Raw genomic sequence first — 22,363 nt, forward strand, 5'->3', positions numbered from 1 at the left:
TGGACTCATAACACATGTATGCATTTTAAATAGCTCTTACTATAATCACTAGATAGATACTAGTAGATAGTAGTTGTATCTGCTTTTGTAACATCTTGTGACTACCAAACATGCATTGTGGATACTTATGGTGGTTAATAGACTCAGCTTTGGTTAGGGGGGGAGGCACTGAACCAGAGAGAGCAGATTGCTTAGCAACATGACCCAAGAATAGTGCCCAGTTGTATTACAGCTACTTTGTTGGATTGTTCTGGTCCGGTCCTTTTGTAACCCACATTAAGAATAGTAAGAAAAAATAAAGCAATAATGCCAAATAGTTTTCTTAATTAGCGGCGGCTAAAAACAATTTTCACCATGTCTCAAAAACAAAACATTTTTCTGAATGTTGAATAAATAACGAATAAATTCACAAATAATTTATTATTTTTAGCATTCAGAACAGAAACAATAAACACATACAGAACTTATAAATGGGCCAACAACAGAAATCAAACATTCTGCACAACATTTAGGACCGCAGATATAAAACAATACAACAGTATATGAATAAACTTAGTGCAGTGGTCTTGTGCAACAGATCACTTAATCTCACAGCTGTCATGAGTATGAGGAGCACTCAACACACCAGCAGTAAGGGCAAAGCAATATGAATATGTGCCATAACGATAAATAATTTATTCAACAGTCTTATGCTACTGTAGCCTATGTGACAGCCTCTATCTGTAGGATTATGTGATAAAGTTTCTTTCAAATTATTCTAACAATGGTTTTGTAGCAAAACAAGACCTCTGACAACTATCAGCTCTTCATTTACAGTACGTGGTCTCTGCCACAGCATCTTTTATACTACTATAATGGGTCAAATCCTACTCATAATGATGCATGCAACACAAATATGAACAACATAAGATCAAATTATAAGTCAATTTGAAATGGCAAAGCCTTTACAAAATATTACATGTCTATGGCTGTCAGGTAAACTCATTCTTTTGCAAGGTAAGAGCCTGGGACCAATCCAGTAAGGCCATTTCTTTTCACCGTCCACCAGCCATCCTCACCTTGATCTATGACAACCACGACATCCCCGACTGACACCGAGAGCTCATCGTCCCCCTGAACAAGGATAAAAACATTCAATCAACAGATATCCCTTAAAATGAACTAGAATTTGAACATTTGAATGTGTCTCATATAGAAACTGACCTGTGCCACATAGTCATACATGACCTGGTACCCCTCACTGCTCAGCTGGGACTCCTGACATACAGGAATTGAAGCATAAACTCCTTCTGATGTTGCTGCTGAGGAGTATGACATGATTTAAGACATAATCAGCAATGGTTCACTAACTGTGGGAAGCCACTTGTAATTTGCTACTTTATTCCCAAACGAGCGACTAGTCTTATGTACCCCCGCAGCCCTGTCAAGTGAGCTCAAGTAACCCTTCATCGACCCCACCTGTCATGTACCAAATGTGTTCATTTGAACTGACTTTAACCTGGATGTAATTTGAAATGTTGAAACCAAAGATATGCCTTTTTTTAACCAAATTGCAACTTCACTGGTGTGAAGAAGAATAAGTATGTAACTTAAGTTTCTCCACACCTTGTGTTGCAAGGATCAAGTGGCCTTCACAGTTATATCTGTCATCATTTTGGAAATTACAATGTTCTTAAATGACTTTGGTACTATACCAGTAGGTTGTGTAACTTGTTCATTAATGCTCAGTTTGGAGCCACTGGAACAGTTCCCTTGCAGAAGACTTGAAAACCTACAAATTGGGGAAAGTACTTGGTAAGAAAAAAAACATTACGTAATAATCATTATTTTATTTTCATTATCATTAATTTGGTCATTTCTATTGTGTAATTCTGACTTTTTCATGACTCCCCCTACGAATCCAGCACTTCCATTTCTGTCCTCCGTAGCATCCTTCTGATAGTAATTTTGGTATTCAATTGGAGCTGTAAAAATACCATTGAAATTCAGTAAATAAATAAAAACTAATGATTAGGGGTAAAACCCTGCACAATTCATCACCTGTTTCATAATGTGTCATGTTGTATGTTTTAGCAGCAGCTGAGAGATAATATTAAAATGTCAACGTTGGAACATATTCAAATCCAAATCAGGAAAACCGCAGGGCAGGCGCCTACCTGAGGGGGTCAAGCCAGTGCTTTTCATCTCCACAAAGCAGTTGTTGTCTGCGATGATGTCACACTTTTCCAGTGTTTTTCTCACATCCTCGTAACACTAAAAGAGCAGTTTGTCCAGAGTGAATTTTCAACATACAATACAGTAGTAGTATTGGAAGGGCTTGCTGAAGATCCAACCCACACAGAAAATAGCTGCACGCACCTCATCATCTTTCACACTCTGCATAGACAAATGGTTACAGTGCACCCACAAAGCATCCCTTAGTATGCTGATGCGGTCTTCTTCCTGCTGCTGAAATATCTGCAAAAGAGTGTGATTGGAAAAATAATAAATAATCTAGAAAACATTGACGCACGGCAAATGTACAACATTGAACATTACTGTATGTACACAACTTATAGCTATATAGCTGTCATTTGAGTGCTTTTAAATGCTTTATAGTCTTGTATTATTTTATGTATTATTTTAACTTCTTTAACGTCTTTTCTGTTTTGTTTCCTGGTTTATTGTGTGTACACTAAGTATTGTCCTGTGTTGCAAACTGCCACAGACAATTGGTCTTTATAAATAGAGATAAAAAAATTTGTTGAATGGCTGCCTTAGCTTTGATGATATTATCACATGTAGGAAGACTTTTGTTGCCAGGAAACAATTTAGTAGATTAGTGACTCACTTTAGAGTCTGCTTATAGGAAGTATTGCACATCCTCATTAACAGAACAGGCCTTGATTTTTGTTACTCTTGGTCTGTACATTTTCAAATGCGTCAATCTATAGTGTGCATTTCTCACTTGACAAATACAGTGAGAGGAGAAATACAGCTTGCAGTGCTCTACTTTACCTCACATGTGTTGATGTGTGTTGATTCCCACTCTTGACGAGTCTTGTCAAGTTGTTCAATGTTTGACATGTACTGTTTCTCTAAAGACAAGTAAAATAATGATTGTAAAAAAAACTATGTATAGAATCCTCAATAAAAAGGGAAGGAAATGTAACAACCAAGAACTTTTTTGGTAGACCATAGTGGCTTCCTTAATAAAATGACACAGTACAGCACTTGACCTATTTGTCCTTACCAGCCTCCTCTGCAGCTTCTCTGCACTGTTTAGATTTGGTGTTCATCTGAAAAAGAAAAAAAGGAATTACACATTGGGTTTATATCTGTAAACCTGTAGTTTTCCCAATAAAAGGAAATATATTGCGTGCTTTGACGTAATCTTTGTCAATAACACTCTATTTAGGAACATAAACCCCTTTATTAATTACTACATTAGATAATAATTTCAAGGGCAAAGATAATTGAATGTCCCAATCTGTCAGTGTTGTGGAGTAACTGTGGAAAAACTTTCATCCCTCTGGTTGCCAACAACAGCAATTACTTTCAAATATATATTCTTCTTAATGGTAAAAAGTATGTAATTTAAACATACCTACATTTGATGTTAGCATTTGTTAATAGCATGCATTGTTAATAGGGTGCCCAGTATACTCTCAAATGTCAGTGACAGTTCTGATAGACAATTAATTAGCACCATACAGGCTGTTGTACAATGTCTACAATATGGTTACTACATTATGTATTACTCTTGACTCTTCACATATTTTTTAACAGACTTTTGAATAGTTAAATGTCTACAGTGGTTAAAAAATGAGGGGCCAGGCCTTTGTGTGAAAAATGCAAAGACTGAGATGTTCTTATTGATACTTCAGTCGGATGTTTGAGCTTCACTGTGCTTTGACTGTTTTTAAATGAATCTGCTGAAAAGGAAACATTCTCTGTGCTCATCTTAAACCTTGGTTTAAGACGTGTACGAACGAGCATGTGAGTAATATATCTAGTTTGGAAGCCAATTACGGTCAAATATGCAACACACAAATGTGATGTGGAAACTTTAATCCTCCAGTGCACATACTGTACACTGAGAATGGACTTGGCACTGGTCTGGATTCGAACCAGAGCCACTGTGATAGGGACTTAATGGTACGCACTCTGCCTGGTGAGCTACCAGGGCACCCTGGTTGGATGTATTTTCCAAGAGAAAAAACAGCACTCATACATTTACAAGCCTGGCTTTTCATTACTGAATATAATTATTGCATTGGACTTTTAATGAGTCATACCACAGTACAGATTTACCTTCTCAATCTGTTTGGGAGTGGCTGTGGTAACATTGCCCATCTTCTCAGCGGTTTGCTCTGCCTCATCTGCCTCCCTGCAGCGCTGCTCATAGGATCTTTTAGACTATGAGGGAAACAGAACAGAAACCATATGAAACTTTAACACCCATGCTTTGTACATCAGCACTTTGCTTTTCCTGTGTGGGGTGTGTGGGCGGGAGGGAGGATTCAGTCAAGAAAAAGGTATGTCTCATGTATTTGATTCTGCATGAAAAACAGTGTGCACCCTGCCTGACCTCACTTCTTTCTTCTGAGCGGAGAAAGGTATGCTCAGGCTCCTTATCGTGTCACACCATTGGGGTTATGCCATTTACATATTATCTTGAGAAACCATCTTACTCTTATACATCTTTAATACACAATATAGCTTCTCTGCTGAATTCTTTTCAGAATGCTTTTTTTTTTTTTGCCCGTAATGCACAAGCAGGATGTACGTAGCAGCACTACAACTGGTCCTAAGATTAACAACAATTATATATGAAGAATAATATAAATACACTCACTGAAACGGAAATCTCTGATAATATGAATTGACCTTACTTCTAATGTTTTCTTGTAGAGGGAGACTTTTATCTTCTGGACCTTCTCCATAATAACTTCAAACTAAAAAGTAAAGAACAACATTATGTTACTTTAAACACACACACACACACACACAACTGCCATCATAAAACCACACTGGTAGGCAACCCTTTTTAGATTTCCTCTGCATGCAAATAAGGAAAAAAAAGGCTTTTCATTGGTACCTTTTTTCTCTGTTCTTTCTGTCGCTCTCTGAACTGCTCCATTCTCTTCACGTCTTCCTTGAGGAATCCAGAAAGCTGAATGTGCAAGTTTCCTACGTTTTCAATTTCTGAAAAACACCAAAACTTACAAGTAAAAACTCAGAACTGACTGACTTATACAGGCATGTATAAAGTGCAGAGGAAAACATAATGCAGGAAATATATCCTGTGCTTACGTGTTTTCATTTCATCAAAAGATGCTTTCAAAGTGCTGTGAAAACAAGATGAACGAAATTTAATGCATTTTCTCATGTAATGCTTTCTGGAAGTCCAATAGTGCAGAATAAATGTATTGCTTGGAAAGGTATACTTATACATACTGATGAGTATATAAATGCTCAAATGCATACACCCACCAGATCTCATATAATCCGCCAGCCTTGCGGGCGATTGTGACCAGTTCCTTGCCATATTTCTCCTCTGCTGATGCCCTACATAGAGAAAACCACAATAGAGCTGAACTACATTATATTGAGGTCATTGTAACCACTCATTATGTACAATTCATCAGAAATTAGTGATCCCACCTCATTTTCAAGAGCTCCTCCATGTCTTTGCATGTTCGTCGACCATCATGAAGTCTCTGACTGATAGTCTCAAACCCAACATTACTGATGAAGTCCACTCCCTGGAACCATAAATACCAAACCATAATACTCATACTTTTGGTGAGAAGGGAAATGTTTACAGGGAATCTCAGCCCTAATACAAAACACACACTTTACATTTTGGAGTAAAAGTCAAAATAAATGCTGTTAATACAAAATGTTTTGAGTCCCCTGGAAATAAAATGTTACGGTTTCTTTATTGCTCAGTATTTAAAAGATCCAATGATCACCTTTAGGGAATAGCTGATGATTTAAATGATACTCAACAGAAAGTTTTACTTTGATGACTTCCGAGATACGAAGAGGTATTGTGGGGGTATCTCATCAAGAATGGAAAATGGAACCTGCTGTTGCTGGGGTCTGAATGGAAAGCAGCAAGTGACAGAAGTACCAAAAAAACCCCTCTCACGTAAAAGTACTTGGCTGAAATTTGACTAACTTGGAAGTAAAATTACTTGTACAAACATCTCTAATGTTCATTTATATTGTTACTCTATTACATTTTAAATGAGGTGTGCTGATAACAGGGTGAGAATGAAGAGGAAAAAGGAAGCACACAACTTCACAATGTAAACTTAAGCTTAATAGAGTTCAACTGACTGTTGTTTCTGACTGGCCAGTTCTTTCAGTTTTCCTTACGGTTATGGTTATTGTTAGCAAATAGTTACATATACATTTTAAGTTGGTCTTTTGCATTGTTGCATACATGTGTTACAGTAATAGGTGTCTCTGAAAAGGCGGTCAGAAGACCAGAGGCACATGGGGGAGATGAGATTAATAGGAAGCTCACAATAATTATACCACACACCACTATTTGAAAAAGTTGTACAGAGAAAGAGCTGTTTAGTTTGTGTGACACACCTGGTTTGAGATAGAGCGTGTACACAACCCAGAGATAAAAAAAAAAAAAAGTTCGCTGATCAAGACTGCATACACTGTTAATGTTTTAATCCAAGCAACAATTCAGTACTTGTTCAGCGAGTTTCAAAGGGAGAAAAGGAAAGAAAGCAAAGATTATACAGTAATTCTAAAGACAGGACACAGTGTTTAGCCAACTGTAGTAAAAGATACAGATAACTAAATTTACTAGTAGCCTATATGGTAGAGTAGATACTGTCCAGACAAAATGAAAGGCATAAATACAGTAGAAGTGGACAGGCACACGACAGATACTACCTCAAAACTCCAGTGAACATACTAAATACACCAACACTGACTTTCACAGCTGAGTAAAAACTCATGGACAACTTGAGCTCTGAACATAAACATAAAAAAGTATGGATTAGTAGCGTCACACTGACTCACCCAAAAGGCATCTTTAAATTGTAAGGTCATCTTGGCAGTGGTTAACAATAGTCCCTGTTAGAGAATCCACTCAACTTGAAGTCACTTTAAAGCAGCCAGCAGTGTAACAGGCTGTTGCTCGATGCAAGGGAAACGGATCATGACACATTCAGGAAACCAGCCGTCAAGCAGTAACGCTCACTCGCTTGCTCATTTGATTTAAATGAGGAAGAGATGCAACATGCCAGCGGTTGCTACAACTGGACTGATACATGTGTCAGCTCACTTTTGGCATATGTGAAAGACTCACTAATGATGATAAAGCTCAACAAACCTGCTGTAAAATGTAATCAAAACAAACTCGTCCTTAAAAAGTGGTTACAATCATTCTCTGAGTTGAGCCTCCCTTTTCTTCAGGAGTATGTACATGTAAAATGGACAAAATAACAGGAACTGCTTACAATATTATGTAATCCAATATAACAGGCCTGCAAGACAAACTATTTTGTGAAGCATTTGATGTTTAGAATTTGCTTAAACACCACTGTAAATGTTTTAGAGGTGCCTAACTGTCCAAGTGTTGTGTGAAAAAATGTTTCTCTGTTGTTTTGTCTATTTCATTCAATATTGAAAATGATTGTTAGCGTATAAGATCAACAATGATGCAAATCCACTACTGTCGAAGTACAACACAGGAAATAAATATCTCCTATAAAATATATCCTGGAAACAAATGGCAAAAAAAAAGAACATAAAGTACAGTTATAGTTCATCATGTGATACATGCAGCTGTCTGCCATAGTCTGTCACTTCACTGTTCATGAATGTTTCTTGATTTTTCAAAACTTCAGCCTCTGAGATCTGTCCGTCTCCATCGTGGTCCATTTCCTTGATGAGGTGAAGAGCCTGTTGATGACATGAGAGATAAAAAACAAGGAAAAGAAATCAGTGAATATGCTGCCATACCATCATGGAGAGAAAAAAATATATATTCCTAGATGCAATAGCTACTGTAAAGGAGCATCTATTTTCTCATGTATTAAAACTCAATAATTTTGTATCAATATTGATATATTATGCTAATGTATAAGAACATGAATTACCTAACAATTTTAGTCTCATTTTATCATAATATCCTCTTTCCTGTTCACTGATAAAGTTCCTATTATTTTCTCTGATCAACAAACTTTAATGTCTGCTGTGTTAATTAAGCCTGTCTGCCTTTTGTCTAGCTTAGTGTTAAAACAATTAAGGCATTGTATTTTGGTCACTGTGAGTGAGACCTTTTTTAAACAAGCCCAAGCTGGCTCCAACTCATTTAAACAAAGGACAGTTTTTCAATAGTTTGAGCAGACGGTATTGGGTCTATATGCAAATCTACTCAGATAGTTTTGTGAGTGAATGTCTTCTCAGCACCACAAAACTCATTCTGTTCAGAGAGAATCCTACAGCTTCTTGTGAGCTTCTGTCTCCACTGCGCAGTTAATAAAACTCATCTGAACCAGCCACTGAATTGAACCTGAGAGAACTTTTTTTCCACACCAACAAAATCTGGGTACACGTTGGGTCTTACCTCTTCTCTTGCTGAACCGTAGCTATTAGGCGCCACCCAGCGGAGCTGCTCGCCTCGATTCAACTTGCCATCCTGATCTTGATCATAGAGGTCTTTAAACCGCACTGTTTCTTCAATTTCCCACTGTGACGGGGACTCCTCTGATAACAAAAAAAAGTGTTAACATTGCACAGGGGATGAAAGTTGATCATAGCAGAGGAAACTAACAACAGTTCATTCTATGTTTTAAAATAATCTCTGTGGTCTTACCATCACCACGGACATCTCCAATGAATTCATTCAGACTGATGAGTCCATCTTTATCGGTGTCATATTCACTCAACACATCTTCAATGGCAAAATCCTATTAGGGAAAAAAAGAATAAATGATTCAATTTTAACATGAAATATGAAGGGCACTCTTATAATGGGTGGAAGAATGCATTATCATATCAGGCTTTGCAGGAGTAGGAGCTAAACTGGTCTCACAGCCATATGATCCACTTCAGACGGATGGGTAAAGGCAAGAAACTCCTTCACATTAAGCCCCGGTGTGCCATCCACATCAGCAAAGTCAAAGCGCCTTCTCTCCTTCAGGTGGAGCTAATGGGGATACATTACAGATAAATCAGGCTGTGGTTTAATATGATTCCTTACAGGACAATAAAAAGTACACCTACGTGTCTGAGAGACTCCTGCTCTGGATCCTCCAGAACAGCGCTGTCATTAAAACTAATGAGCTGGTCATGAGCGACCATGTTGTATTCCTCCCATGTAACAACACCATCTTTGTCAGTATCAAACACAGGGAAACGCTCCTTTGCATCATCCAGAGCATATGTTCTGTAGACGTGCTGAATCCATAGCGTGACCTCCTCTGTTGATAAAAACACAGCAGACTAGCCTATGACCTTTCATCACCTCTGTTGATCTTTGCTTTCTTTTCAAATGTTGAGAGAGACACAAATGTACCTGCATTTAGCAGATGGTCAGCATTTGTATCAATCCGCTTCACAATTTCCATCATCTTTTTCCCCTGCTCTGCTGGGCTAAGTTTCTTTATCTCCTCAGTGTCCTAGAAGTGCATAAAATAAGTAGAGCAAAGAGTGAGCAGGTGATGAATGAAGATTAGAAATTGGGCAAAAGAGCGTAAGAAAATGAGTAAAAACATAATAACCTCATCTCCCAACAGGATGTTCATGTCATGTTCAGGGTTGTGCTGCTGGCCAGTATAATGATCATCATGGAGATGTTTATGAGAGCTTTGTCCAAATCCAAACTGAAGAATCAGCAATAGCAACAATGCAGAGGATGTCATCTGTTGAGTAACACAAATATTGAACAGTAAAACAAATGAGTGAATGAACTGAAAACACTACAAAGTGCTATTAATTAGTATCCAGGGTAGTTCTCTAGTTGAAAACTCAAATGACCAAGGCAAGCAGTCTGCCACAATGCAACTGTGCGACCTTGTGGACAGCTGATGGAAGTTCATACCAACAAACTAAACTTTATGTGTGAGCCTCGTCCTGCATGATAAAACCTGCCAAATCTACTAGGAACAAATGTGTTTAAGATGAAGAGAGAGGATCAAAGAGGCAACAAAAACCCTAGTTGAAATAGCCTACTATTGTCTACAGTAGTTTTAATTAATTACTGTTTATACTTATACTTAATGTGTTACAGAGGGAATGACACAGAGAGAGACAGATTCAAGGACAAAATCAACAGCGTCAGCCAAAAAAATATTAGACACAGTTAAAGACAACGCACACAAGCGATTAATAAAGTAACTGCGACAAAGCTGACAAACGGAAGATATGTTGTCATTACCGTGGAAAGTCCTCCGTGGAAGTGTTGATACCGAGTCATTTATCTGGAGGATACGTGTACTTCCGGTCACAAATTTCAAATCAAACGTTTTGCTATTCTGGCGTATGTCAAACTTTTCTGGAACTTAATATCAACTAATGTATCTAAATCCACCGGTTTATCTAGGATGTCATGCATACAGGGCTCACAAGAATATACAAAGATAAATCAACAAAATGTACTCAGTTTATCTTTCCAGTCTAAGGTTTGGTAGCCTTATTAGACCATCAGCAGCCTGGAAAGGGACTAGCTGAGTGAAAAAAAGATTTAAAATATATCTCACTGTAGATTTGTATTAACTTCAGGGTATATGCAGCTGACAAATGTAATTCTCTCTAACTAGATGTTTAGGAGGCAGAATTGGCTTTAAGACGAGCTGTTTCACAATGCATGTTTACAGAGTTAGGCTATTTGAATAACATAGGTGAGTGTCTGTGCAGATAGGGCAAGCCAAAAGAAAACGTTGACACTGAGATATCTGAATTGACATGAGTGTATTTTATCACTTTTGGGTGTTGGATTCCTAGATAGACTTGTTCCTTGGGGAAAATGTTTTACTGACTCAAACCAAGTTTTCTATGTATATTTCTGCAGCCCTTTAGGCATGGCAAGTTTATCGGTGTATAGCACAATTGATATTCTGTGGAAGAGTGAATTTAAAAGAGAATATAAATATAAAAATGAACACATAGACATATAGCCTATTAAAATTTAGAGGCAGGCCTGATTTAATAGGGTTTTAAACCCCCTTTTAATGGTGGTCATAGTTCGACACACCTTAGATCATATATGATAATTTGTTCCACACATGTGGTACATATAACTTAAAGAATCTCACCAATCTTTGTTATTGCTCAACAGTGATTGAATAAGCAAACAGTTCCAGGACAGTTCCTGGCATTTTCATATTGTGCAAGCTTGTGAAAGATATATTGTGGAGCCTATCCATTTAGGGATTTAAATACAATTAGACAAGAACCGTCTTTCTAGTATGCTTAGGGATATCTGACCCTGGTTTCCTGAGGCTCTCAGTGTAGGCCTATTGCAGCAGCAAAAACATTGTACAAGAAGACATACAGCTAAACTGAACACAACAAAGCTGAACAGAAATGAAGCAAACATAAGCTATGTGTAGTGTGTGTGGCAATATTTTCCTGCTTGGTCTATCTATTTTAGTAGTTTCCACAGGGGAAGGTCTCGGGTCTCCTCCTCTTTTATTTTATTTTGAAGGCACGTTCACTGCTCTTCTGGTTTCCTGCTGTCTGTAGATGACACTTAACGCATACTGAAAAATCAACCAAACGTCCCGCCCGATGTTGTTGCCATGGTAGACAGTTTGAAGTCCCACCCAAAGAAAATCGGACCCACCCTTTGACCTAAACTATACTGTGCATTATTGGCTGGTGCGTATGTCGTATCGATATTAAGGTGATTTCATTGGATAATCTCATCGCCAGTCAAACATGTAAACGCAACAGACTTCCTGCTTTTGTTAGGTTGTCTTCGCTGTCATGCATTTATCTGGCATGTTTTTCCATCAACTCTGACAACAAGACAACAGTGTCCGTAGACTTTTATTTCTCACTGACTAGTTAAGCATTGAACACGGGGTCGATGTCCAAAGACAACCGCCATGACGGACGACGGCGTGGCGCTGGGCAGCACCGTCTCGGCCCGAGAGTTAGCCAAGGTGGGGACGGGAGGGAGAGGTCTGGTAGCAACAGCTCAGGCTCCTCGCATGGAGGAGGCAAAAGCAAGAATGCATCCATGGCCGCTTTGAAGGTACGTAATGACATTTTAGCTCGTCGCTAACAGCTTGAAATACAGTCGTGTTTTTAGTCAGTCAAGAGCTTTAGAATTGCGATGCACTCCTAGCTAGCTTGAGCTAAGTGACTGGATGATCTAGGGTTCACTCAGCAGAAAAGGAGCATTTTAGGGTGACCTTATACCTTCTGTGTGTGTTATTGTGATGTTTTCCCTCGCAGCACCCACTCGTAATACAAAATTATGATAAATGGCCTTGTGAGATTTGTGAGAACAGGCTTAAAAATGCATCATAGGATTATTGTGTATTGTCATATCATCATAGAATGTGAATCAAGAATGTGACAGCAGGAGGAGTGTTGAGTAGGGAGTAATTGGAACAAGTCTGTATCAGATGGTAAGCTCTCCCTGTTTGTCTTCTTGCAGACTTTGTAAGTTTGTATCATTTGTAGGCAGTCAAACCATGTGGGCTTGTATTCCCCCCTCCCTGCAGCCCATGAATCATCGGATGCAGAGTCCAATAAGATCCTGAGCATCACCCTGTGTGGCTAATGCACAGCCAAGCTTGCATTAGCACACACTGTCTCTGAGCCTGCAGCTACTCTCATCATCACTGGCAACACAGGATGGGGGGCAGAGCGGCAGGCCTGCTGTGTGCACATGACTGCGCAGTGTTGTGGCAGAAGGAGAGAGAGGGGGGGCTCTGATGCAGAGCAGGGAAAGCAGAGGAGAGAAGCTGTAAATATAGGAAGCTACATGCAGTGGAGAGCAGAAGACAGTGGCAGGCAGAGAGTTGGGCCTAAGAAGTGGCTGCTAACTCAGCAGAGCACTGAGGGCTCAGGCTAGATTACAGACAGTCGTGAACGGCAGGACGGGCGGACTGCTGAGCACTTGTCTCTCTCAATCGCCACTGGGAGAGGAGTTGACACCGCTGGGCAAGTTGCTATAGCAGTGTGGACTACACAGTAGGAGTCTATTTTGGTCCTGCCTTCAGATGACGATGTCACCTTGCACAAGTGGCAGTGCTCAGTGGTGAGGGGGAACAGGTTGCCTGAAGTGGGCTGCAAAATTATGTCAGGGGTGGATAAGGACGAGGAACCTGCTTACAGACTGTACTTCTATTCTGTATGTATCCTCTAATCTTTTGATTTTGGTTTTTGATCTGTGTCTCTCCTAATGAGCGAGATCTCACCCACTGTCTTGCTACTTGCATTATGTTTGTAGACCTTGCTAAAAGGGCAACCTTACACTTGCCCCTTACTCAGCACAATCTAGAAAATAAGCACTCGCTCTGGTGCATGGGGAAGGATTGCCCTGCCAGAGAATATTACAGAATTTATGCTCCACAATGAATGCTTCTTATTTTTCTACAGTGCAGCCCAGGAGACAGTTTGTTTACAGCTGGTTGAGTGGATCAAGAGAATGTTGCTGTAAGCCTTTTTTGCCTTTGTGCCTGCTGCACATAGTTAGCCATCAGTTGTAAGTAGGTAAGGTGTTCTCACAGCATTCATCTGTCATCAAATGGCTTCCAAGCCCACTAAACGCAGAGTAAATATTTACAGATTGTAGATGGTGCATTGATGCTGACCTACGTCATTAGTTCTTGCTCATTTTAGCTCAGCCTGTGTTGTTTGATGTTCTTTTATCTCTTTGTAGTCCTTTTCTACTTGGCAGAATAAAGCCCAGGCCGCTCGACATGTAAAGAATTTGGCTCACCAAAAGTAGGTCAGCTGGGTATCTCCCTTAGGGACATTAAATAGTATCAGACCAATACACGGATGCTTTTTCTGCACGTGTAACGCCTAATGAGCCATGTTCACATTCTACTGGCATTGAAGGATAGTCTGCAAAGATTGTTACATGTTATGTTACATAAACCTAGGCCTAATTATCACTTTTTGTCTTCAAAGCCTTGAATAAGAGAGAAATTGTATGTGAACTTCTTTCCAAATGCAGTGTGTTGCAAGAGAATTTCTTTTGCTAAAGCTTTCTTGTCTGATTAGTGTTGCTGGTGAGAGACAGCCAGGAAAAGAGAGGACGGTTTGTTCCATGACTCATTTTGCTATTAAGAGAAGAACTGGCTCTCGATTTTTGTGTTGGTTTCATGTAACAATGTATTTTAAGTCTGAAACCACATCTTATAGTAGTTGTTCAACCAAAATAGCAAAGTTTGCTCTGTCTGGACTTTAGTCAACATTAGATTAAATCATTTTATGAACAGCACAGAACAGACTACTCTGCTGGGAGAGGTAACACAGCGAGTGGAAGATCCAGAATGATAAGCTTCTAAGTGTTAGCTTCTGTGTTGTTTTGTAACTGGGTTGCCAGAAGTCCGAATTATTTAGTTATGTAAGATTACAAAGGCAAATTATATCAGGTATACTGTTGGGTACACTGTGTATTTTTGTTTTTGTCATTGCATTGAATAATTGAGTTGTAGCTGTTATTGCTTATAGGGTGTGTAACAGATTTGGTCTATGCATTAATGCATGAGCTGTTTGACCAAACTGTTACGTGACAGAATGTTTCCCAGTGAGATTAGGATGCAGAGAGTTGTTGATGCCATTTTTCATCACTGGGCATCTTAATGTCCCAGAGGTGAAGATGTGATGTATGACTTCTTGCACTATTCATTTTGGTTCATAGTCTCTGCTTCACCCGAGGTTACAGTCAAGTTCACTGATGCATAGTCAATGTGTAGGTCAACCAGGACGCATGCTGGGCACAAAGTGGGTATAGAGCTCCTGCCTCTAGCTGTTTCTTGTCACAGTCTGTACTAGTAGACCCGTTCCATAAACGTAATGTGTGCAGTATTGTGGCTTCAACCCCGGCTCACAACCGCACACCAGGGATGGGACAAATAATTACAGCATTTTACAAAATGCTCTCTTGTTGTAGAGTAGTATTCATATTTCTCATTGAATGAAAGGATAAGGGATTTAATATAGTATTTTTTTTAATAGCAATCAGTACTTTTGAATTTTGAATTTACTGTTTTGCACATATTGAAAGGGTTTGTGTTACTATGAGCACAGGATAGGTGTTTGTATCTTCTCTTTACTATAAACATTTAAAGGTCCCATGGCATGAAAAGGTCAAGGCCACACCCCCACCCTCCATCTTGCCCCCCCCTCTCTCCTCCTCAATAGCATTTAAAGCTACAGACACAGAAATGGCACATCCTAAGTAAAGCTCATTGTGGGACTGGCTCTAGTGGCTGTAATTCTGCACCAAGGCTGAATTTCGGGAAAGAGACTTCAGATACAGTATTAGGGGACCACTGAGGCCTATATAAAAGAGACTTCAGATACAGTATTAGGGGACCACTGAGGCCTATATAAAAGAGATTTCAGATACAGTATTAGGGGACCACTGAGGCCTATATAAAAGAGACTTCAGATACAGTATTAGGGGACCACTGACGCCTATATAAAAGAGACTTCAGATACAGTATTAGGGGACCACTGAGGCCTATATAAAAGAGACTTCAGATACAGTATTAGGGGACCACTAAGGCCTATATAAAAGAGACTTCAGATACAGTATTAGGGGACCACTAAGGCCCATATAAAAGCATCCAAAGAGCAGCATGTCATAGGACCTTTTTAAAAGTCTTGCATTTTGTGCATTTACGTCTGTTTTAGATTTAAATGATGCATCTTAAATGCACTCTATTACACACTGTTTGATGTGTTGATAGTGTATTTGTTGGGACTATTTAACCCAAATCAGCTCCAGATTTGGTGTGCTGATAATGAATATTTACTGCAAAAAGACAGTGTCTGGGGACAGTGTCATGGTTCATTGATCCATCAGCATTGGAGCTTTGGCTACACAGAAAATACATGTTGATCTTTTCATGGGATTTGTTGACAATAAGAAAAATATAGAGTATGAGCAGACGTATCCTCTCAACTGACAAACCAAGGGTTCCTTGTTGTGAATGTAGGGACACCTTGTGTTTGTCGTGCAGTACATCATGTTTCTCAGAATTGCCTGATGTGAAAGCCTTATCTTGGGCAGCATTTTGTGATATATTCAAAGTCACCTCGTGAATCCCACTCTATTCTATCTATTATATCACATATATCATGTCGTACTACTCTACACCATACTTCCTTGGCTCATAGATAAAGTGCAAATTTGTATTTTGAATCTGTTTCTCACTCAGGCATCTTTTCAGCGCTCCAACAGCCATGACAAAGTGAGGAAAATAGTTGCTGAAGAGGGCCGTGCTGCTCGAAACCTCATTGCCTGGAGTGTACCTCTAGAGAACAAAGAGGAGGAAGGTTGGTAGCTGCATGCAAAACAAACTTTCTGTGCATGCTAATGTGCTATTATTCTACTCTGTGGCAGGTTTCACATTATTGCCATATTAACATCACAAGACTAAATGAAGGATGACATTTGTATTGTTTAGGTCCTCATTGTGCGGTGGTAGGTGTTGCAGCTGATGTTTATCATATTCATCTTTGGCAATATCATTCACAGTCTGTGATCATACCCAAACCAGACAGTGCTGTTCATTGTAATACAATTTGATCTCATGGCTAGACTGATTAATGATAAAGGAGTGCTTAGAATCTCTTATTTTGACTAAAGCTTACACTGATGCCTGGTCACTTTATGTAGAACATTATATTTTGTGTGTCACAACATACTGCTATACTGTGGTTAATGGTAGCCGAGTGGTTACAGCACAATCCATATAAGCTAAATTTACAGGGTTTGTTTCTGGCCTTGGAAACGTTGTTGCATGTCATACCCCCCTCTCTCCCTTTTTCTTGGGCCGTCTTGCATGCACTGCTCTTTTGAGATCTATCCACAGATCTTCGATGATGTTTAGGTCGGGGCACTGTGAGGGCCTAGCAAAACCTTTTAGCTTACGCCACTTGAGGTAGTCCATTGTGAATTGAGGTGTACTTAGGATAATTTTCCTTTTTATATCTTTATATATTTTATCCTTATTGCTGTAGGAGCCATCCTCTACAGTGGGTGTGATGTTTGCTTCCAGAATTTGCTGGCATTCTTCCTTCCTGTACCAGTGAAATGTTCCCCATGCCACTGGCTGCAACACAAGCATGATCCACCCCTGTGCTTAACAGTTAGATATGTTCTTTTCATGAAATTCAGCACCTTTTTGTCTCCAAACATACGTTTTAACTACTTCAGTAAATCCACAGGACAGCTTGTTTAGATGTTCCTTTGCAAGCTTCTGACTCAGAATTTTGTGGTGAGGATGCAGAAAAGGTTTTCTTCTGATGACTCTTCCATGAAGATCATATTTGTGCAGGTGTCGCTGCACAGTAGAACAGTGCTCCGCCTCTCCAGAGTCTGCTAAATCTCCCTGAAAGTCTCTTGCAGACCTCAACTTGACCTCCACCATTCCTGTTAACTGCCCTTTCTTTTTCTTTCTTTCTCTCTCTCTCTCTCTCTCTCTCTCTCTCTCTCTCTCTCTCTCTCTCTCTCTCTCTCTCTCTCTGTGGGGGGGACAAATTGGACTATGGCGGGGCACCACATTCTGGTTAATGAATGGGAAACACTGCAATAAGTGCGTAGCAACACACCAAACGAAAAAACAAGTATTACTTAGTATTATTAAGTATTACAAACAAAATGTTCAATATGTCCGAAAAGGAGTGGGACAAAGCTTGTTATTTTTTCCCACCCTCATTCAACTATAAATAGTTCCTGCATATATATTTTATATTATATATGCATAGCACACACTTTCTCACTTATGTTCTGGCTCTCCCCCTTTCTTTTTGGGTCAGCTCAATTATTTTATTCAAGGCTGATTTGCTGTTCTTGAGTTTGTGCCAGAACTCTTTCAGTTTGGGACTCGTATGGGTTCTTCTATTAACATGCATTCTTCCGCAATGATGATTGTAGTGATAGTCTGTCATTTGCCTTTCGACACTCCTATTATGGTTATTGTTTTGTCCACCTCTCTGTTTTTGGACATTTGTGTTTATCGACAACTACTTAAAGGGATATTTCACCGTTGGAAAGATGAATATTTCTTTAAATTGGGTCACTTATCAATTAGAAATGTGAATTTTTCTTTTAGAAATTGGTGGCTTCTAGGCCGAGAAAAGCCAGAAAATGTGTTTTTGGCTCATGTGGATGAAAGACACCAAATCCCAGAATGCACTTTCTGCTTTAGAGTCTACTCCCAAGCCACGCTTACCGTTTACAGACAGACAGTGAAACAGTCAACTCAACGGGCTTTATTGTCATTTCAGCCATATACACGAAACAACCTTTCACCGTGAATCAAGTGGTTACACAATTAAAATATATAAAAACGACATTTATATAAAAACGACATACGAAACAGGCTACATTTAGTGCACACACATATATGCTCCGTAAAGATCAGCTAACACATACAGTGGGGCAAAAAAGTATTTAGTCAGTCACCAATTGTGCAAGTTCTCCCACTTAAAAAGATGAGAGAGGCCTGTAATTTTCATCATAGGTACACCTCAACTATGAGAGACAAAATGAGAAGAAAAAAAAATCCAGAAAATCACATTGTAGGATTTTTAATGAATTTATTTGCAAATTCCTCGGGAAAATAAGTATTTGGTCACCTACAAACAAGCAAGATTTCTGGCTCTCACAGACATGTAACTTCTTCTTTAAGAGGCTCCTCTGTCCTCCACTCGTTACCTGTATTGATGGCACCTGTTTGAACTTGTTATCAGTATAAAAGACACCTGTCCACAACCTCAAACAGTCACATTCCAAACTCCACTATGGCCAAGACTGAAGAGCTGTCAAAGGACACCAGAAACAAAATTGTAGACCTGCACCAGGCTGGGAAGACTACATCTGAAATAGGTAAGCTTAGCAGCTTCGTGTGAAGAAATCAACTGTGGGAGCAATTATAAGAAAATGGAAGACATACAAGACCACTAATAATCTCCCTCGATCCAGGGCTCCACGCAAGATCTCACCCCGTGGGGTCAAAATGATCACAAGAACGGTGAGCAAAAATCTCAGAACCACGCGGGGGGACCTAGTGAATGACCTGCAGAGAGCTGGGACCAAAGTAACAAAGGCTACCATCAGTAACACACTACGCCGCCAGGGACTCAAATCCTGCAGTGCCAGACGTGTCCCCCTGCTTAAGCCAGTACATGTCCAGGCCCGTCTGGAGTTTGCTAGAGGGCATTTGGATGATCCAGAAGAGGACTGGGAGAATGTCAGATGAAACCAAAATAGAACTTTTTGGTAAAAACTCAACTCGACGTGTTTGGAGGGGAAAGAATGCTGAGTTGCATCCAAAGAACATCATACCTACTGTGAAGCATGGGGGTGGAAACATCATGCTTTGGGGCTGTTTTTCTGCAAAGGGACCAGGACGACTGATCCGTGTAAAGGAAAGAATGAATGGGGCCATGTATCGTGAGATTTTGAGTGAAAACCTCCTTCCATCAGCAAGGGCATTGAAGATGAAACGTGGCTGGGTCTTTCAGCATGACAATGATCCCAAACACACCGCCCGGACAACAAAGGAGTGGCTTTGTAAGAAGCATTTCAAGGTCCTGGAGTGGCCTAGCCAGTCTCCAGATCTCAACCCCATAGAAAATCTTTGGAGGGAGTTGAAAGACTGTGTTTCCCAGCGACAGCCCCAAAACATCACTGCTCTAGAGTAGATCTGCATGGAGGAATGGGCCAAAGTACCAGCAACAGTGTGTGAAAACCTTGTGAAGACTTACAGAAAACATTTGACCTCTGTCATTGCCAACAAAAGGTGTATATAACAAAGTATTGAGATGAACTTTTGTTATTGACCAAATACTTATTTTCCACCATAATTTGCAAATAAATTCATTAAAAATTTAAAATGTGATTTTTCTGGAATCTTTCTTTCTCATTTTGTCTCTCATAGTTTAAGTGTACCTATGATGAAAATTACACGCCTCTCATCTTTTTAAGTGGGAGAACTTGCACAATTGGTGGCTGACTAAATACTTTTTTGCCCCACTGTAGCTACTAGCATTAGCGCTTGGTGGGCTGTAAACACAGAGTATAAACAGCCGTAAATTTGCGTGGAATGTAGAATGGTCGGCATTTAGTTAACAGTCACAAACTCCACCAGCAGTTAGTTGGATACAAGCACCCCATTTCTGCACCACGCAGTCCGTGTTAACACAGCCCTCCTTCACTACTCTTACCCGGCAACAGAGCAGCCAGCCTGGTAGCTGGATAGTCCCAGAGCCATCTTTCTCTATCACTCTGGATAGTCGTGTTGTTCAGGTTTCATATATAAACTTAATTTTCTTCTTCACATAGCAAAGTCCAAGAGTAACTCCATTGGCAGTTCCAGGGCCCAGAGGATCAACTCCGGGCAACAAAGGAATAAGAAACAGGTTGGTGTATCATCTTCTTCCACTAGAGGGCACCATTCACTAAGTCATCTATTTATTTTTTTGCCTCACACTAAAAGTGGATCTGTGATGGTCATGAAAATCCCTATTTTTGCATTTTGTAAGTCAGTCTTGGAAAAGATGGGTTGACACAGAAAAGGGGGAAAAAGGTGACCAATCCTAGTCTACAGTGTAGTGTGTGACGTGCCTGAATATACCTTTGCTTCACTTAACCAAAAACCATCTTAAGTTGGATCTCTTAACTTCATTTTCAGTTTATAGCCTTATGTCCATTAGATGTCTTAAGTTTGCAAAATTTAGAAAAAGATAGGTGTTAGATTGCAACAGGCTACAAGGAGAATGTTATAAAAGGGATGTAATGGTGTGGCAGTAAGATTGTTGCCAACAACAATAGGTCCCTGACTGGGTTAGTAAAATGCTATTTAATCTAATGTATTATTTTAGTTCCCATATACATCCATATATATTGATGCTTTATATTCATTGTTGGTAATATAAAGCATATAATAGCTGAACCTCCTGCCCTAGCCAATGGAAAACAAGTGCTGTGGCCGCTATTTCTAAACAACTAAGGACTTGCATGACACTGCAATGACTTTGTTATTGTTACCATAATGTTTGGTCCACACTCTCCCCAGAATGCTGGTCTGGAAAGTAAAGGCCCAGCTGGTGCCTTGTTGGACAAGGGGGCAGAGAAGAGCCCCACCAAAGCCAGACAGCCCCGCAAGGTGGACCTGCGAGCACGCTACTGGGCTTTCCTCTTCGACAACCTGCGTCGAGCCGTGGATGAGATTTACGTCACCTGTGAATCTGATCAGAGCGTCGTAGAATGCAAGGTTAGTCTGCTTTTTGAGGAGAAAAAAAACAAACCCATGTAGAAATGCAAATTCTAGTTTCAGGATCAGTGGACTTATGATCTAAACTGACACAACAGGAAGTTCTTCTTTGTGGAGACTGAAGGCTGTTAGGATTTATAAACACTAGAGGGGGACATTGAGATCATAACAAAAAATTTCCCTCACAGCTTGCATTCCTCTTGATTTCTGCTTTATGTCAAAGGGGCTCTCTGAAGGCTCACTGCTGAAAGAATTATCACAGGACTCTCTCTTGGGCCTGGCTGGCTGGACTAAATATTGATGGCTGTAAACAATATTGTATATGCATTGTGTTTTCCTCAGGCATTTGCTGAAATGGGGCTCGGCCATTTCGGCTTCTTTTTGGTCTAAAACTTATACATGAAATGAACAGCATTTTTGACATTCTCTGTATTGTGGATCTGTGTGCTTTGTTTTGGTGCAGCATTGGAGTGACACTGTGATGTTGCTCTAGGGCGTATTGGTATGATACTGCTGTGTTTTATTGATTCTTCTGCCATGCTGCATTATGCTGAGCATGGTTCTGGTGACGTTCTGCGGTCAGTACCGTAGCCCAGTTCCCTATGGTGTGGTTGGCCTGCTGTCAGTGCCACAGCGCAGCTCCCTGTGGTATGATCAGCATGTTGTCAGTTGGCCTGTGTCAGACATCTGGCTGGTAGGTGGTTTTTTTTCCCCCCTCTATACCACTGTATCTCTCTACACCCTAATGCTGTCTAATGGCCATGGAGCTGGGTGCTGTTCATAATCCCCCATCCCACCCAGCTTGGATTTAATGGACACTGATAGATGATGGAGTCATCTTGAGGGGAAGCAGAGTGCTCTGATAGCCCCCAGCCACAAACCCCCAGTGTAGCTGTGGGCAATCTGCATTGTGAGCTCTCACACAAATT

At 40.0% G+C, this 22,363-nt stretch overlaps 3 protein-coding genes across 7 annotated transcripts in view; 1 reads left to right on the plus strand and 2 right to left on the minus strand.

Annotated features, from left to right (window-relative positions):
* Nucleotides 1-401: 401 nt before the first annotated feature.
* On the minus strand, nucleotides 402-7,124 carry pstpip1a (proline-serine-threonine phosphatase interacting protein 1a). Of its 2 annotated transcripts, none has more exons than XM_078256958.1 (15): nucleotides 7,033-7,124; nucleotides 5,647-5,747; nucleotides 5,476-5,550; nucleotides 5,296-5,330; nucleotides 5,081-5,187; nucleotides 4,875-4,937; nucleotides 4,294-4,398; nucleotides 3,233-3,278; nucleotides 2,998-3,077; nucleotides 2,359-2,457; nucleotides 2,157-2,253; nucleotides 1,877-1,964; nucleotides 1,695-1,771; nucleotides 1,204-1,298; nucleotides 402-1,113 (listed from the first exon to the last, which is right to left on the minus strand). In XM_078256958.1, exons 1-15 carry the CDS (start codon nucleotides 7,060-7,062, stop codon nucleotides 982-984), a joined length of 1,230 nt encoding a protein of 409 aa, XP_078113084.1. In that variant the 5' UTR covers nucleotides 7,063-7,124; the 3' UTR covers nucleotides 402-981. The 2 variants fall into 2 exon arrangements, with proteins under 2 accessions (XP_078113084.1, XP_078113083.1); XM_078256957.1 differs by having other exon boundaries at nucleotides 1,204-1,301.
* Nucleotides 6,547-10,469, minus strand: rcn2 (reticulocalbin 2). The gene is made up of 8 exons (XM_078256959.1): nucleotides 10,397-10,469; nucleotides 9,741-9,881; nucleotides 9,536-9,638; nucleotides 9,244-9,440; nucleotides 9,053-9,166; nucleotides 8,834-8,927; nucleotides 8,585-8,724; nucleotides 6,547-7,917 (listed from the first exon to the last, which is right to left on the minus strand). The coding sequence occupies exons 1-8, from the start codon at nucleotides 10,433-10,435 to the stop codon at nucleotides 7,774-7,776; spliced, it is 972 nt and encodes a 323-aa protein (XP_078113085.1). The 5' UTR covers nucleotides 10,436-10,469; the 3' UTR covers nucleotides 6,547-7,773.
* Nucleotides 10,470-11,739: 1,270 nt separating this feature from the next.
* Nucleotides 11,740-22,363, plus strand: part of scaper (S-phase cyclin A-associated protein in the ER) — a 63,753-nt gene continuing 53,129 nt past the window's right edge. Inside the window, exons 1-4 of one of the 4 annotated variants that reach the window (XM_078256963.1) lie at nucleotides 11,740-12,217; nucleotides 16,371-16,488; nucleotides 20,504-20,580; nucleotides 21,237-21,434. In XM_078256963.1, coding sequence (XP_078113089.1) covers nucleotides 12,050-12,217; nucleotides 16,371-16,488; nucleotides 20,504-20,580; nucleotides 21,237-21,434 — 561 coding nt within the window. In that variant the 5' untranslated portion in view covers nucleotides 11,740-12,049. Of the gene's footprint in view, nucleotides 12,218-13,235; nucleotides 13,325-16,370; nucleotides 16,489-20,503; nucleotides 20,581-21,236; nucleotides 21,435-22,363 lie in introns of those variants that run through there. The other 3 variants (XM_078256965.1, XM_078256964.1, XM_078256967.1) reach the window with 3 other exon arrangements.

The sequence above is a fragment of the Sander vitreus genome, chromosome 8 (genome assembly GCF_031162955.1).
Source record: "Sander vitreus isolate 19-12246 chromosome 8, sanVit1, whole genome shotgun sequence".
Taxonomy (NCBI): domain Eukaryota; kingdom Metazoa; phylum Chordata; class Actinopteri; order Perciformes; family Percidae; genus Sander; species Sander vitreus.